Raw genomic sequence first — 18,835 nt, forward strand, 5'->3', positions numbered from 1 at the left:
AAATTCTTTGATCATTAAAGAAATTCAAGTGCAGGCCAGGGGGAGATAAGAATGGTGCGCCGCTTGGGAAGCGTGGCGGCGCTCCCGCCCGAGGGTTCGGATCCCACATGCGGACCGGTTCCCGCTCACTGGCTGAGCGAGGCGCGGGAGCAGCGCCGAGGCTTGCGGTCCCGTTACCGGTCCCCGGTCCGGTGCGGGGGCAACACTGAGGGTTGCGATCCGTTGCCGGACACGGAAAAAGGACAAAAGAAAAAAAAAAAAAAAAAGGAAAATTTAAATGAGAGATATTTGGAGTTAAATGCTTGACTAATATATTTGAGATATCATTCTAATCACATTTTCTATTCTTTGATTTTTATTTCAGAAGAATTGTCCTCGGGTCATATTTGAAATGGAATAGACTTTTGGAGATAAAAAGTAAATAGATATAGGCCCATCATAAACATCCAGAGAAAAATTGAGTTTTGAAACCACTATGAGGGCTGTCTGGTTAGCTCAGTTAGTTAGAGCTTGGTGCTGATAAACTAAGGTCAAAGGTTCAGATCCTCATACCAGCCAGCCACGAAAAAGAAAAGAAACCACTGTGTTGAATTCTGTCCTCTATGTTGGTGTATGCCAATTTTTAAGATGCCTATACAGTATTGACTTTACTGAGTTTTTTTTTAAATAATAAGCAATGCATATAAAATACAAAGAAGAAAGCAAGTAACCCTAAATTGTACTACTGCAGAATAATCTGCATTTAACATTTAGTGCAGACATCATTCCAAACATCTCTATATAGCATGGATTTGTAGTTGGGTGGATGGTTGAATGAATGAAAAAAGCGGAGGAATAAAATGAAAAACTTTATTTAAATAAAATTAATTTTATGTGAAATTTAAAAGAAAATAAAACTAAAGGATTCATTAAACTTTTGGTAAACTTCTGTTAAATGTTCTTTCTTATAAAATCTTCATCCCTCAGATAATAGGGGTTAAAAAAGTTAGAAAAGCAAGTAAGCAGATAAGTCAATTTTTTGTAAGTACACATTTTACTTTGGAAGGCATCAGTTGGTACCAAAAAAAAAAGGCATCAGTTTAATTAATGAGGTAATTAGCATTCTTGTACTTCCCTTCTTTACTTCCTGGCTTTTGTTCCTTGTGTATTCTTTGTCCAGTTTCATCACACTCCCACTCTGTCCTACAGTCATAATCTTAATTTCATGTTTAAATAGACACAGCACTCACAGCCACTCTTCTGCCACAATTTTTATATATTTTCTAGTTTCTTTGTTTTGATTCATCTTTTGGCTGTATCGTCAAATTTATTCTACTTATTAATAGTTTATTCCTTGAATTCTTTTCATGATTAAGAATGTCTGCCTGTTGTCTTTATACTTAAATGACAGATTAGCTGGGAATAACTTTTCCTTCATCACACAATCTTTCCTCTGGTTTTTGTAGAAGTTGCAGCATCATTTTGGGGCACTGAATGTGTCTGTAAAGATGTCTGAAGCCAGTCTGATCTTTTTCTTCCTTTTAGTAGGTGACTTGCTTTTTTCTGTTTGGATCCCTGAAAAGTTCTTTTTTTTTTTTTGTCTTTTTCCATGTCCGGCAACGGGATCGCAACCCTCGGTGTTGCCCCCGCGCCTCGCTCAGCCAGTGAGCGGGAACCGGTCTGTATGTGGGATCCGAACCCTCGGCGGGAGCGCCTCCACACTTCCCAAGCGGCGCACTAGCGCAGTGCGCCACCGGGCCGGCCCCCTGAAAAGTTCTTTATCTTTGAAGGTTAATAACTGAAATAGGATGTCACTGTCAGTTATTTTTTGTTGTTGTTGGTGGTGGTTTATTTTGAGTGGTAGGGAACTAAAAGCTGATGTATCCTTTTATCTGCTGATTCAATTCTTCCTTCATTCCAGGGAAATTTTTCCATGTTGTATGTCTGAGCACTTTTTCTGATTCATTTATTGAATTTACCTCTGCACAGTCACTATTATTCTTATACCAGACCCCTTTACCTTCCATATCTTTTATCTAATTGCTTTAATACTACTATCTTTTCCCACTTACATTCACCATAATTGAATGAAGCCTTTCTTCCTCCTCTTTCTTTCAGTCTTCCTTCCTTCCTTCCATTGCCATGCTTTCTCTTCATCTTGGTGGGTGTTCCATCCATGCTTTATCTTTGTCCCAATACAGAGTGAGTGAGTTGTCTCATCCTACTCTCACTCTTCCTAGACCTAGTTTTTCTGCCCCTCGCACATTACAATATAAGGTCTAGTTAATTGCTTTGTATCCATGTTTTTACATACTTGGGACGGGAAAGGGAGGTAAGCTAATGCTGTGTTAATCCTTGAGAGGAGGCCTGAGCTTATTTTCTCCTGAGGGATACCCTGCAAGACGTCTTATAGCTGGATCCGCTCAGTCCCTCCGGCGCGCATCTCACTCCCATGGGGTTGTGCCTGAACACCACGCAGCCCCTGGAAGATGACACCCTTGGCAGTTCTTCCTGGTTCTGCTGAAATCCCTTGGTGGTATTTCTGAGGGTTTTTCTTTAACTTTTCTTGGGGCTGTCTCCTCCTCAGGCCACTTCTCTGCAGGCTGGAATATTAGTGGACATCCACAGCATTTGTCTACTCACCTTCTTCCTCCAGTGCTCTTCCCGGGGATGGAGGCCTAGTTACTAACCACTCCAGAATTCTCTCTTTCCTTTGCACCTGCTTTTCAATGTTTGCAGCATGAAGGCCTACTGCTTTCTTTATTTGGTTACTACTGGTAAATTTTTTAACTCTTTACATTTTAAAAATATTTCCTTTTGATGTTGGCAAAAGAAAATTCTGTGATCCTACTTTACTGGACCATCATTACTTATCTCCCAAACGAGAGAGAACAGATGAGAACAGAAGAATGAATGAATGAATGAAAAAGATCCCACTGTTAGCAGTATGGAAGCTTGGAGGACAGTGAAACTAAAAGCTGTAAAATTAAGCATGCCAGAACTAAGGCAGTATCAGGGGAATAGAAAACAACATAGATATGGGAGCTGTTTAAAGTTTTAATGAACAGGACCTTGGATTAACTGCAGAGTGTGGGTGTAAAGAAAAAGGAAGATGAATTCTCAGCTTGGCAGCTGAATAGATGGTGATGTTACCAGGATAAGGGACCTAGGAGATGAGCTATTTAAGTTTCAGTTGTCTGTGCATTATCCAGGCAAAGATGTCTAGCAGCACGTTGGTTCTATGGTTGAGAGTTCAGAAGAGTCCTCTGGCTGGGTGAATAGTTTTGCCTGTCATCAGTACATAGCTAAGGTCAAAACCATGAAAACCATTGCTTTCATTCAGTGGTTCTCAATCTAGGGCACTTTTACCACTACCCCACCCCTCATCCTCAGAGAATATTTGGCAATATCTGGGGACATTTGTCTGTCACTGAGAAGGGCAGTGAGGATGCTGATGAACATCCTAAAATGCACAGGATAGCCACACAACAAAGAATTATTCAGCCAAAATGACATTAATGCCAGGGTTAAACCCTGCTTTAGTTGCATATACTTGTTTTTTTGTATCAAGCAAGTTTGAAAATGAATGCGTCCTGGCGTTTTCTTTTCCTTTCCTTTCCTTGGTTCTGTCATTAGGAACTATGATAGTGAGATTCGTTTGCTTTGGTTAATATGTGTGTGTGTACGTGTGTGTGTGTGTGTGTGTGTGTGTGTGTGTGTGTGTGTATACACACACAAGCACACACGTGCGAGTATATTTCCAATTTGTTTCTATGATTTTCTTGTAGTCAGGGTGATGTCATGATTATGCTTTCACACTTGCCCCTGGGACGTCATGAACTAAGGGGAAAGCCTGAAGTGGTGTGCATTTCTAGGCATGCCAGACATGAGGCATGTAGTATTCAGAGCCTTTATGGATTTGGAACCAGAAGAATGATTGGATCATTCTTCCAGATGTGTTTTGTTCACTGTGTGACACTCATACCATGGAACAACTTTACACTTCGCTCATCTAGGATTTCAGCGCTACTTGCCAAAATTGTTAGCCCTCAGTTCAAGGGGTAAATGCCCAGTGTACCCTACTTCAAGGGGCTGGTCAGTTAGCTCACTCAGAGCATGGTGTTGATAACAAGGGTTGAGGGTTTAGATCCCCATACTGGCCAGCTGCCAAAAAAATAAAAGAATTTTGTACTGGCCAGCTGCCAAATAAACAAAAAACGGCAAACCCTACTTCAAAGATAAAATAATTAAGAAAATAAGATAATAGAATATTAACCTAAAATGCTAAAATGAATTATCTTTTAGTTAGTCAATAAGTATTTGTTATAAACTAAATATATCCCTGGTTGTGAATAAACCGTGAGGAGACTAAGAAACATAAGGCACTTCTTACCTATATTAGAGGTGCCTTCTAGATGAAAAGATACTATGAACGTTTATGAAGCAACAGCAAAGATAATTAATTCAGTCTAGAGGAGCGGAAATAGATGAGGGCAACTGAATAGCCTAGAGATTTCAACTATATAAAGCCAACAGTTAGGAAGGAAATATGCCCAATATATTAACTGTTTTTGCCTCTGGTGGATGGGATTATAGGTTATTTTTTCTGCTTTGTCAATGCTCTCCAGCCAAAGTTCACCAGGAACACACCTGTAGTTAAACAAGTTGGGCTTATTACTCTGCAGTCAGGGAGAGCATACCCCATAGAGAACTGAGGAGGATGGGGGTCTCAGTAAGAGGGTGTTGGAAAGGACTTAAATGATTTGGGTTTGTGCTGGATTTGGGAAGGGTTTAATATGGGGCTTTTCTTTGAATTGCTGTCTAAAAGGAGGCGCAGTTCTGTGATTGGGTGTCTTAATAAATCTTATCTAGAAGGAAGAAAGACTAAACCAAGGCTAAAGCTATAATTGTAAAGAAACAGCAGTTGCTTATATTAGCCAAAATAGGAGGTGTTTGGTCATTTTTGTTTCTTGGACAGTGTTCATGCTTTGTCCGTGTTCAGTTACAAGTACAGAATGGTCTTGCTTTGTGTTGAGCTAAAGCAAAAGTGGGGCAGAGTGAGAGAAAGCAGAATATCTTATTTCAGGGGCTGGCCCGGTGGCGCACTGCTACAGTGCGCCGCTTGGGAGCACAGCGGCGCTCCCGCCGAGGGTTCGGATCCCACATACAGACCGGCGGCTCACTGGCTGAGTGAGGTGCGGGCGCAACACCGAGGGTTGCGATTCCATTGCCGGTCCCGGTCCGGTACGGGTGCGACACTGAGGGTTGCAATCCGTTGCCGGTCATGAAAAAAGACAAAAAGAAAAAAAAGGAAAAAAAAAGAATATCTTATTTCAGGATAGAGGCCATAAGGCAGACTTCCTGCTATATATATAATTTGTAAGCCAAGAGAAAGTGCAGAACATGAGGAAAATTGGCATTTTTTTTTTCCTTTTTGTCTTTTTTCGTGTCCGGTAATGGGATCACAACCCTCGGTGTTGCGCCCACACCGCGCTCAGCCAGTGAGCGGACCAGTCTCTATATGGGATCCGAACCCTCGGCGGGAGCGCCACCACACTCCCAAGCACCGCACTCAACCGAGTGCACTACCAGGCCGGCCCAAAATTGGCATTTTTAATGTTTAGCCTTTCTGTTTCAAAGTTTGTTGGCTTTTGACTTCAGTTCCCCAGATTGTTTATATTACCAGTTTTTCTTTTTCCCTTTAATATCCGAAATATTGTTGGAAGATTGGAATAAAATTCTTAGTCTTGGTCTTAAAAGTCTGAAAAGACTTGTGCGGCAGAGTAATAACCTCTTAGGGATCTAAGTTTCTCAAAAGACTGAGCGATGACATTCTACTTATTGTTATTTGGTGTTTCTGGTGATGATGTGGTAACAAAAGGCCTATCTCTAAAAGTTCCCTGGGACAAGTAAAATTTTTTTTCATAACTTCCATTTCTTCCTTGTAAGTGTCATTAAAACTTACCTTAATCTCAGAAAACCAGTAAAGTTATTTGATGTCTGCCGAATACTTTAAGATAATATACAGTCTTTAAAATAGTGATAAAAATACCATTAAAAGACGATATTAACATCTCAACCAGAAACATTATCTGTTAAATTTTTATGACCTAAGAATATCTGATAAAATAATAGCTAACATTTATTAAGCACTTACTGTGTTCCAGGTACTATTTTCACTTTACACTTATGATATGCCCTTTGAAGGGTTTTTAATTGAATATTTAAATGAATATTATTTCAGTTTTACTGATAAGCAAACTTTATCTCAAAAAAGCAGGATATAAAATCTTGTGTTCGGGGCTGGCCCATGGCTCACTCGGGAAAGTGTGGTGCTGATAACACCAAGGCCATGGGTTCGGATCCCATATAGGGATGGCCAGTTAGCTCACTGGGTGAGCGTGGTGCTGACAACACCAAGTCAAGGGTTAAGATCCCCTTACCGGTCATCTTTTCAAAAAAATAAAAATAAAATAAAATCTTGTGTTCCTCAGTAGTGCCATGTTCTAACAGAAGGAGGGAACGTTCCTAGGGCTACAAAGTGTAATTGGGGGGGAGTAGGGGAGGGGGAGGGAGGTTGGGGGATAATTGGGTGGGGACAAGGTGTACAATAGTAATTTCTGGTAATGGGTATGCCTCCAGTATGAATCTGGCCCTCACATCATGGGCAGGAAGGGTGACAATTAGCTTGTATCTCATGAATATTCTTTTTTTTTCCCCCTTTTTGTCTTTTTTTGTGACCGGCAACAGATCGAACCCTCAGTGTTGCCCCCGTACCGGACCGGGGACCGGCAACGGGATTGCAACCCTCGGTGTTGCTCCCACGCCTCACTCAGCCAGCGAGCGGGAACCGGTCTGTATGTGGGATCCGAACCCTCGGGCGGGAGCGCCGCCGCGCTTCCCAAGCGGCGCACTATCCAGTGTGCCACCAGGCCGGCCCAGGATAATTAGATTTTAATGATCCAAAGATTCTTATTTCTCCTAACTGGAAAGTAATGTTGCTTTTGGAGGTATCCTATGTAGACATGCCTCAGAAAAAGGCAGTTTGTTACTTTCTTTCAAGTAAGAATATTTTTCTAAAGGATTAATTTTCTAATTAGAAAACTTTTTAGAGTTTATAAGCTTATAACAATTAGTTTTTTTTTTTTTTAGTACATACCCGTCTCATTTATTGTGTTTCTTTTGAATATTGAGCTTTCTTTCACAAAATTTTTCACATAAAGTATAGAAAGCCTGAGTATAGAAAGCTGACAGTTGCTCCTCCTCTGGGTCCTCGTAAAGAGAACACTAAGATGTGATGAACAATGTCCCTATCATAAACAATAATAAGCCTCTTGGGTCTGAGACTGATCATCCTCTCAGCGTAAGCTAAAGACATTATTCAAAGCTGGTTCATTAAAAGCCATTTTATGAAGGTTCAGAGAAATGCACTCTGAGGTGCACAGGGCTTTGAAAGTCCAGCTTGACCCAAGAATTGAAATTAGATATTGAGAAGTATAAAAGTTGTCCTCAGGCAGTCCCCCATGAATGTATTTCTTAAAACTGAGCTTTTGATTAAAACAGGACAGTTGATAATTCGAGGCAAAATTCTCTTAACAGCATGTGGAATATATGTAGGGAAGATCCATGTGCTATGTGAAAGTCAAGGTAACGTTGATAGGCTCTTAAGAACAGTAAAACAACTAATAAGGGCTTATGCCTGATGTGGTAGTCCTATCACAACCACACACACACACACACACACACACACACACACACACCTTCTAATGATGGATTGACAGACTCCACAAGGCAGCGTTTCTACAAGGCAGATATTCCCACTTCAGTAACAGCTTGGAAAGTCCAAACTATTCTCCATTATAAGAAATCTCTATTATATGTTCACCATCACTATTTAAACACGATTTTTCCCTCTCTCCTCCCAAATATAGTGCAAAATTATATATACTTGTCTGGAGATAAGGTACTTTTTTTTATTACCAAAAAAAAATAAAATAAAATAGGTAAAGATTAGCAAATTTCCCAAAGGTCCATTTACTTACAAATATTAAAACTCAGATTTTCTAATTTCTGATCCAATATTATTACCACTTTTTAGGTTTTTTTATTGGACTATGATACATGTACAGAAAAGTGGACATATCATTAAATGTCCAGCTCCATGAATTGTTGCAAAGCCTCCAGGTCAAGAAAGAGAACATTACCTGTTAAACTCATAGAGACAGAAAGTAGAATGGTGGTTGCCAGGGGTAGGACAGGGTGGGAGGAATGGGGAGTTAGTGTCTAGGGTGCAGAGTTTCATTTTGGGAAGATGAAAAAGGTTCTGGAGGTGGTTGGTGGTGATGGTTGCACAACGGTGTGGATGTATTTAATGCTACTGAACAATACACTTAAAAACAATGAAAATGGTTGGGCTGGCCCGGTGGCGCACTGGAGAGTGCGCTGCCTTCCCTCCCGCCAAGGGTTCAGATCCCATGTGGAGACCGGTTCCCGCTCACTGGCTGAGCATGGTACGGGCGCGACACTGAGGGTTGCGATCCTGTTACCGGTCAGTAAAAAAAAGACAAAAAGGGGAAAAAAAAAAAAAAAAAAAAAAAAAAATGAAAAGGGAAAACTTTATGGTATGTGTATTTTACCACAATAAAAAAAAAGCTACCCTCCTGCTTCCTTTCAGTCACTACCCACCTCTCCCAGCCCCACAGTTAACCATTCATTGTCCTGACTAAATTGAAAATTGTTTACACTCAAAGATGCTTCGCAGTCATCAGTCCAACCCCTTTTACAACTGGGGTGGAAAGCGCAAAGATTGTTTGCCTAAGGTCACAGAGAGAGTTTATTTCCCAGGTCAAAGTAGATTAAATGGGAAAAGTAACTGTTTCTGGAACCTATGTTAGATGAACATTTACATTTTATACAGTAATAGCACTAGCAGATGTTCAGTGTATGCAGTTCTTGAACTGCCCTGTGGGGAGGCAGCGAGGCCTTGTGAGTGTGGACACAGTGACAGGTAGTTGTGCAAGGGCAGCAGTACCTGAACTCACGCTTGGAGCATTCTGTCGGGCTGATGTTTCACACGAAGATAAGTGTAAAGGCATATATTGGTTCACTTTTCTGTGTGTATTTCTTCTTCAAATAGAAAGAATATATATAATGTGTACGTAAGTTATGAATCAAAATAATAAAGCAGTCGTGAACCTACTATCTCATACATTTTGAATAATGAAAACCTGTGTTTTGCTTGTCTCTGCAGGTTAAATCACTAAAAATGTTCAATATGTACTTATGCATGCAAGTTACTTACTGTGTTAAGTGTTGAAATTCTAAGACTGTTATGATACTTGGCATTTCTAGCATCTCTTAATATGAGCTGAAGAGGAATTGGCACCAACATCAGGGTTGAGGTTTTTGGTGGTGGTTCTTTTCTTTGGCTCCTGGCCAGTGTAGGGATCAAACCCTGGCACCACGCTCTAACCAATTGAGCTAACCAGCCAGTTCCTGGGGTTGAGTTTTATTTTTCTCCCCCCAGGGTTGAGTTTTAGATGAAGGGTTAAGAAAGAATGTATTAAGGGCTTTCGGCTTTTATTGTAGCCTAAGTACTGCTTGTTCTCTCCTGGCCAGGTTCAATATTATTTCTCCTTTCCTAGCTGTATTAGTCTGTTTCTCTTGCTTATAACAAAATACCTGGAACTTGGTAATTTATAAAGAAACAATATTTATTGTTTACAGTTGCAGAGTCTGGGAAGTCTGAAGTTCAGGGAACATATGTGGTGAGGGTCTTGATGATGGTGACGGTGACAGTGGAGTGTCACATTGTGAAAATGGTGGAGCAGAGAGAGACCAACCTCCTCCTGCACTCTCCTTTTTTTTCTTTTTTTCTTTTTTTTTTCCTTTTTGTCTTTTTTTCGTGTCTGGCAACGGATCGCAACCCTCAGTGTCGCGCCCGTACCGGACCGGGACCGGCAACGGGATCGCAATCCTCGGTGCTGCGCCCGCACCTCGCTCAGCCAGTGAGCAGGAACCGGTCTGTATGTGGGATCCGAACCCTCAGCGGGAGCGCCACCGCGCTTCCCAAGCAGCGCACTGTAGCAGTGCGCCACCGGGCCGGCCCTGCTGCACTCTCCTTTTAAAGCCCCCAGAACCACACCCCTGACCACCATTATTAACCCATTCACTACAGCCTTGTCCTACAGTCTAACCACCTCTTCAAGGCCCCACCTTTCAATTACTATAACAGGATTTCCCACCCTCTTAACAGTGTCACTGCGGGGACCAAGCCTCCAACACATTAAACTTTGTAGGACACAATTCAGTCCATAATACTAGCCAACCTCACATCAAAACTAAGCACTGCTGAGTATTTTCCATATTTCATCAGCCAAAGGAAGTGTTTTTCCTCACCTCTGGAAAGATTGAGGTGATGGTTTTTGTTCTCATTGGTGATATTTTATTTTTTGCTGCAACTGCACACAAATTCTTCAGATTTTATGAGCATAAATTGTTTGCCTTTAGCTTTCCCAGGTTTGGAATCTGCTTCTTAACCTCATTTCTCAAAATTGAAATTTGTAGCAATCTTACAACACTAATCTGGGAGTTACTGATATTCATTTAATCAAGCAACTGTTACTCTTTGTTAATAACCTGTTGATGTGAATGAGTATTGTTATTTATTTAATTTGTTTGTTTATTTTTGGCGGCTGGCTGGGACAAGATTCAAACCCTGAACCTTGGTGTTATCAACACCTTGCTCTGACCAACTGAGCTAACTGGCCAGCCCCAAGTATAAGTCTTTAAAGCCTCAATGAAAAATCATTTTTCTCTTATTTAGAATGGCACCAAACCTCCACTGGATGCAGATGTAAATTTGGAAGAAATTGCTGGTGACCTTCGCTGTGACTGTTACACGTAAGTATTTAAATCTCAAATCACTGAACTCTCTGGGGCTCAATTTCCTCATCTATAAAATGAGGGTAATGAAGCCCACCTCACCATATTGCTAGGAGGATTAAATGAGGTATCCTATAAAGCACCTAATGTAGTGTCTGGCTTTTCCTTGCTTCTTCCTTCTTAGAGAAGGGTCTGTCCGTTCAGAGGCTCTGAAGGAATTTCTGGCAATAAGGGAACCCTTTCATATGCTGACTCTTGGTACTCAAGCTACTCTAACCACTATTGCTATGCTTCAATTGTCTGTTCTTCCCAGATACTCGAGCAGGTATTTCATGAATGGCTGCCAAATTACTCAGGTGCTTCAGCATTTAAAGAAAGATTAACCTACAAGTGCCACATTTTCCAAGCCTGAGAATGCATTTTCATCACACACCTAATCACATCCATGCATCCTGTAGCAGCAGCAGGAAGTCTGATATTTCTGCCCTCAGCTTTCATGTGGTTTTGTTTCTTCCTTCATGGGTTATTTTTGCTTGTTTTTGTTTTGGTTGGTCAGCACCATGCTTTAACCACGTGCCAGCCCCTTCATCTGTGTTTAAGTAAACTCGTTTGTTGACTTTCCCAATTTTGGAACAGGGAAGAAAATGAGACTCAGGTTTAACTAACAGAGACATTACCCCTCTGTCTGACTTTCAAAGCTCTGTTAATCGTCCACAGTGTGCTTGGTGCTCATGACCCTCTCCAAGAGTAGGGCCACATGGGTGGTACTTCCTGAAACGAGTAAGTCAGTGTTGTCACCTCTGAAGTCTTCACAAGTCTGTACTTCAGCAGTGTAAACTTATATCCAAAGAACATATCTACTGGTAGTGATATAGGTACTCAGTTACTTCCACTTCTGGATGAAGAATTTTTTATAACCATCTCTTATAAAGATGATTTCACTTGAAACCATGCTGATCTTTTTTTTTTTTTTTAGAAGAAGACCAATAAAGGGATCTTACCCCTTGACTTGGTGTTAGCACCACACTCTCCCAAGTGAGCTAACCAGCCATCCTTATATAGGGATCCGAACCCGTGGCCTTGGTGTTATCAGCACCACACTCTCCCAAGTGAGCCACGGGCCGGCCACACTGATCATTTTTCAGGAGTGTGGTCCAAGTGTGATACAGTTTTTTATCTCCAATTTTTTCATGAATGGACATCCAGGGCAGTACATCTCAATTGTTCTGCAACCTTAGTGTGCCTGAGAGAGATGCCACACTCTGGCCAGTAACCTTGTCTTACTTAACAAAGGCAGTGATTCTCAATGAAGAAGAAATTAGCAGAGCCTCAGGCAGGGGTGGTGAGGGGCATATGTAAAAGCCTCTGCCTTCCTCTAAGGAGGGTGTGTTTTACCCCCTAACTGGGAGTCAAACTCATACCAGTCTTTAATTAAATGGTCTTACTACTTGGGGAAGGGGCAGTGGGGAGACTAAAGTGAGTAGTTTACAGCTTTACATGCTCAAATTTGAAAAAATTTTCAGTGAGTAGCAGAGGCAGTTTTGATGGCAGAACTTACCCTGGACCAAATCTTTTGGATTATACCAAGTAGGGTGTCAGTATGTAAAGGGGTTAGGGTTTAAGTTGAATGCTGTACATTTTAGATTTTAATGCCACTGTCATCACAGTTTGAGAGACACTATACTACTACAGTCTTCAGCTACCTGCTTGTACTAGCTAAAGGTGTCTGCACCAGTGTTAGATTTAACATTAAGGAAAGGAATATATATGATTACATAATAATGTTCTAACACTTAGCCAGCAGAGGCATTGGACTTGATTAATAATTTAAGCTCTCTGGGTCTTTAATTTTATATATTATATGGATCATCAAAACTATATAATAAATAAGTTTGATATCTAGAAGTGAGGTTTTTAGTCCCAAATTCAGACTCTCAGAAATCTCTAAGTATCCTAAAATTATAATGTGGGTGAATCCCCAGTCAGCACCAGTGTCTTTCATTGAACTTACAGAACTGTGCTGAGTCAGCATATTATTATATGGAGTAATTAAATGAATGAAGCTTTGTTAATTCTTGTCATATTTTAGGTAACTTATGATTTGTCCACTCAGCTTGAACTTGAATCAAGTATATCAAAGACTTTCTAGGCTTCGTATTTTTGCCTTTCCAACTTACAGCCATAAATTACTTTTTACATAAACTTATTTCAGACATTTTGTAATATATGAATGTGCTGGTCAGCATTTTAGCATAGCCCTTATGAATGACAGTATTACAATAAATAATAGGTAAGTTTCTTTTTATTAACTGGATATTTTATGTTAACATTAGTATCTATAGCTATTAGGATGGGAATGTTTGTGATTCATCAAATTGTTTCCTCCATAATTTCCTTTCTTCTAAAGGTTAGAAGTTTTTTAAGTGAAAGCTAAAAGCTCTTTCCTACTGATCATAATCCATTTATTTCACCTTTATTGGTCAGTTTCTTTCCCTATTGTTTAATATGTGACTTAAAAGGAAATTGCTGTCAGGCTTCTTTCTGGGCTTTTATCATATCTAAGAATAAATAAATAAGAATGCTTCTTTTATTATAGGGGTGCAGATCTCTCTGCTTTGGTACGGGAAGCTTCTCTCTGTGCCCTGAGACAGGAAATGGCTAGACAGAAGAGTGGAAATGAAAAAGGTACGATTCTCTTCATAACTTCTCAGTTCTACTTAATAGTCATCCTAGGTACTTAAAACCACTGTTCCCCTGGAAAATGACCATTTGCTAGCATTTATTATCTGTGACATTATAGTTGACATTTTTCTGATGAGACCTTTAGAAGATGTTCTGGAATATTATGACAATTTGCTGACAATTATAATCGCACCAAAGTTATTTACTGCCTCTCTAATAAAGAGTATTATATCTTGTCATCATATATGGATGATTAGATATAGGTAGGTGGGTCCATTCACTGTCTTCATCATGAGATTGGTCTACTTACCAATTCTGGGAAACCTCATTTTGCTAAGGGGATAGCTACTTGCCTATTAAAGTGCAGCCTAAATTGGAAAGCTTAGAAAATACACACACAAGAAGTGAAAATTGGAATAACTTCCCATATATTCAGACATTCCTTTCAAAATACAAAATCCATGTATTTTACTAGTGACAGTTTGGGGCCCTCTCAACAGCTTTGCACCATCCTTCTACTTTTGACAATATCTTTGATTTTAATATTTGGGTGTTGTGGCCAAAAAAGAGTCATCTGTGACCTGCATTCCAACTATGCCAAGTACAGAAATAGCCTTTACTTTGCTTGCTTCCTCTGACAGTTGTTTGATCAGTTGCAGTTTATGCATATCTTTACAGTAATGATCTTTAATTTAATGATCTTACTACTTGGGGGAGGGGCAAATTGAAGGTGTTAAAGAATACCTTTCATCAAAAAGCCCTACCTTTTCCTCTAAACCTGTACTTTCATCTGCAGTTCAAGTCTGTATTGATTTTTTTATTGAATAGATTTCCAAAAGATGTCTTTTTTTATTTGTACTTATTTTCCCTTTTTTTCTTTTCTTTTTTTTTCTTTGGCTACCAAGAATCTTAGAGCTGAATTTTGTTTAAAGTAACGGCTATATATGCTAACTTAGATGTTTCAGCACATGTCTTCTTTATGAAGTCCTTTGGGTTTTTTTGTTGTTTAAGATTCAATTATCTGATCTTCTTTTATTGTAAGCTACATTAAATTCCTTTTGGAAGCAGGTGATATATAAGTAAGTATAATTAGAATATCTTGTAAAAAAAAAAATCCTATGTGCTACCTGAGATCTGAATCTAGTCAGTATCTTCAGATATGTTTGGTCACTAAAAATTAACAGGCTATTGTACATGTATTGGTGCTGCTACTAATAATCTTGTTTGGATTTTGTCTTATCAACATTTATAACAAATTCTGACACTCCTGCTGTGCTACAACTTTTATTTCCAGCTGGAAATGTCCTTTAGAGACTTTCAATTGATATCTTACTGAAACCAAAGTCAGTAATGCCATTCAACTTCCATTTGATACGTTGAAGAACACATTTTATTATAAAGTACATATACTATCCTAATATCTGTGTAGAAAGTTTACTGTTTTAAATACAAATTGTCATCATGTAAGTTGTCATATTAACATTCTAAACTAAACTGTATTTAACATTCAGCTATTTTATTTCGCTTACTTATGTAATAGCATAACCTTATAAGAATTATAACCTCTTTCTAAGCCAGTGTTGTGATATATATATATATTTATATATATATATAGTGATATTATAACTCCATAACATCTAATTATGTGTTAGACATTCTTTTTTTTTTTTTTTTTTTTTTCTTTTTGTCTTTTTTCGTGTCCGGCAACGGATCGCAACCCTCAGTGTCACGCCCGTACCAGACCGGGACCGGCAACGGGATCGCAACCCTTGGCACTGCGCCCCCACCGCGCTCCCAAGCGGCACACTGTAGCAGTGCGCCACCGGGCCGGCCCCTAGACATTCTTGAATACTATGGAATTCTACTTTCCATTCCCAGTTAAATTTATTTGAATGATCTTAAAAGAAAAAAAAATTTCTTCTTCATAAACATCACCATTAAGTTAAGTTAAACACTGTAGAGAGTGCCTACAAAAGGGCTGCCTGTTTCTGAATGATAGGTCTCTTTGGTACCTGACTAGAGTCTAATGAGCAGAATATATCTGGTCTGAAGACTGTTCTGAAAAGGAATAGAGCCCATCTTAACACTAATTTTATTAGTGTTCCTCTTGAAGGCTTAGAAGTCTTTCAAGAGAAACTAAGTTACAAATTACAGCATGCTATACTGAAATGTATATATTTATGCACTTGTTCTATAGGTGAACTCAAGGTTAGTCATAAGAACTTTGAAGAAGCTTTCGAGAAAGTAAAACCATCTATATCAAAAAAGGTAAGAAATGCTCTTAAAGGTATAGAGAAAGAAGACTAGAATTGCGACCAGTAGATAGGAACTCATGAATTGTGTAATTCTGTTTTACTGATTAGGTTTTACATGCCATTTTTCTTCCTGAAAGAAATTGCATATTACATTTTGACCTGAAAACAAGCCAAATAATTGCCTTTGTGAGAGTGTTCTTGAGAGATTTAAATTTTGTGTTTCTTAGAGACTGGAACACAGTTCTCCTAACCAGATCCTCTAACCTCTTGTGTCTGTTTCCACAGTCTCAGAATTATCAATCATTCTCATTCAAGTATTATTTGATCTACCCCACCCTGTTTGACAAATGGTTTATATTCTTGGGGCTAGACTATACCCAAATTAAGCCATAGGGACTTACCCCATACATTTTAAGGAAGAAAAAGTATCTTTGGGGCTGGCCGGTTAGCTCACTTGGGACAGCATAGTGCTGATAACACCAAGGTCAAGGGTTCAGATCTCTGTACTGGCCAACTGCCAAAAAAACCCAAATTTCACCATAAGGTAGGAGGAGGATTAAAAAATCACTGACTTTTTCTTCTTCTTTTTTTTTTTTTAACAAAAAATGCCATGTTTTATATGTTTATTTCTTACTGTGTTGAGGTTTTCTCCTTGTAGTAAGTTAAAATAGTTGCTACAAAGTGAAGTTGGTTTATTGTGATGATTACAAAGAGAGTTGTCAGGGAAATATCCAACCCTAAGAAATGTCTGAATTTGATAATGTAGTGTAAGTTTTGTTCACTTGAATATCATACTGTTTCCAGACTCCTAGATATATAACATGCCTTTGCCATGAGAACCTGTTTATTGACTGTATTAAAACCAGATACTTTAGCCATTTATTACTCCAATCTCAGCATTTCTCATTATAATTATTGATTGGAAACTATTAGTCAGAGTTCAAAACAGTTGCATGAAATGAGTTGCTGTGTTTCAGTGCCACCACTCTTGGTCTAAATGTTCTAAGTGAGTTGACCATCTTGTCACTTTAAAATAACTGGTTAAGGGGTGCTGGCCTGTGGCTCACTAGGGAGAGTGCAGTGCTGTTAACACCAAGGCCGTGGGTTCGGATCCCTATATAGGGATGGCCGGTTCACTCACTGGCTGAGCGTGGTGCTGACAACACGAAGCCAAGGGTTAAGATTCCCCTTACCGGTCATCTTTTCAAAAAAATAGTAAAATTTTAAAAAATAATAACTGGTTAAGGGTTTGGGGCTGGTGGTGGTATTTTTCAGGTGCATGACATTTTCAGTTAGAGTAAAGTAAGAGTTTGCTGAACCTGGACTGAGTCTTCCACCATATTTGGAGAAAACAATAGTCTGCTTTAACCTCAGGCGTTTTTGTATACCAGCGGAAATATTTTTTACTGAACATCTTTGAATAAAATACAATGTTATTAATTAAAATCAGAAACAGTTTTGCAATTAATATTATTGGTCCTTTTCATTCTTATCAACAAGAGACTAGTAGTGATTGTCCTCCCAAAGATTTAGTCATTTGAAAAAATATATTTTTAATTGAAATTATTTTTTACCTACAGCCTGAGTTTTGAGGCTTTTCAAGTATTAGGACGTACTGACATAGTTCCGTATTTGCCACACTCATCCTCTAATCTTAGTTTTTTAAATTGAAATTTAATTTATATGCAGTAATGCACAAGCTTAAGTGTACAATTCCATGAGTTTTGACAAATGTAGCCAGGACTGCAGTCAAGATACAGAATATTTTTATCACTTCAGGAAGTTCCCACAAAGTTCTTTGTGGTCAGTCCCTTACCTAACCCTGTAGTAACCACAGATCTGATTTCTATCACCATACTCTAATTGTGCCTGTTTTAGAACTTTGTAAAAACAGAATCATAAAACAAGTACTCATTTGTGTCTGGCTTCTTTTGCTCAGTGTAATGTTTTTGAGATTCATCCATGTCATTCTGTTTTTCAGTAGTTTGGTCCTTTCCTTTGCTGACTAGTATGCCATTGCATGAGTAAACCACAATTTGCTTATCCTTTCACCTACTGGTGGACAGTTGGGTTGTTTCCACTTTTTGGCTTTTATGAATAAAGCTGCTCTGGAATTTTATACACACACGTACATACGTATATGCACACATATATATTGTCTATATTATATATATTATATGTATGCACACACCTATGTGAACATGAGGTTTTATTTCACCCAAGTAAATAACTAGAAGAGGAATTGCTGGGTCATGTGGTAAGTGTACGTTTAAATTTATAGGAAACTGACAGCCTGTTTTCCAGAAACTTTAGCTGTACCATTCTGCATTTTATGAGAGTTCTAGTTGTTCCACTCTCTTACCAGCACTTGGGTATTGTCAGTCTTGAATTTTAGTTATTCTACTGGATGTGAAATAGTATCTGTTATAGTTTAGTTTTTCCCTGATCACTACAGTGTTGAGTATATTTTTATGTGCTTATTTGTCGTTTGGATATCTTGTTTTGTATCTTCATCTTTTGCTCTTTCTTTAAAAATTGAGTTGTTTTTCTCATTACTGAATTGTAGTATAAATTCTTAGTTTATTCTAGATTGAAGTCTTTTATCAGATATACCTGTTAAGGATATTTTCTCCTAATCTGTGGTTTACCTTTTATTTTAAAGGCATCCTTTGAATAACAAGAGTTTTTAATTTGGATAAAGTCCAGTTTATCATTTTTTTCTTTTATGGTTTGTTTGTTTCTGTCATAAGAAATCTTGCCTATCCCAAGTTCATAAAATTTTTCTCCCTTGTTTTTTCTAAAAGTTTTATAGTTTTAGTTTTTACGTTTCGGTCTGTGATCCATTTCAAAGTAGTTTTGGTATTTAATGTGAGGTAGAGGTTACTTATCTCCATGTGACTGTTTAGTTACTCTGGACCTGTTCATCCATTTGCCTGATTATTTGTCACATTGACGTTTATGAGAGAAAAACTTCTTTTTTTTTTTTTTTTTTTTTTTTTTTTTTAAAGATGACCGGTAAGGGGATCTTAACCCTT

The 18,835-nt window shown here is 38.8% G+C and overlaps 1 protein-coding gene across 3 annotated transcripts in view; it reads left to right on the plus strand.

Moving 5' to 3' along the window:
* The window catches only part of NVL (nuclear VCP-like), a 109,184-nt gene that overhangs the window by 81,163 nt on the left and 9,186 nt on the right, over positions 1–18,835 (plus strand). For all 3 annotated transcript variants that reach the window (XM_008581035.1, XM_008581036.1, XM_008581038.1), the window contains 3 exons: positions 10,805–10,881; positions 13,460–13,548; positions 15,743–15,813. In XM_008581035.1, the coding sequence (XP_008579257.1) occupies positions 10,805–10,881; positions 13,460–13,548; positions 15,743–15,813 (237 nt within the window). The remainder of the gene's footprint in view (positions 1–10,804; positions 10,882–13,459; positions 13,549–15,742; positions 15,814–18,835) is intronic.

Source organism: Galeopterus variegatus, unplaced genomic scaffold (genome assembly GCF_000696425.1).
Source record: "Galeopterus variegatus unplaced genomic scaffold, G_variegatus-3.0.2 Scaffold2238, whole genome shotgun sequence".
NCBI classification, from domain to species: Eukaryota; Metazoa; Chordata; class Mammalia; order Dermoptera; family Cynocephalidae; genus Galeopterus; species Galeopterus variegatus.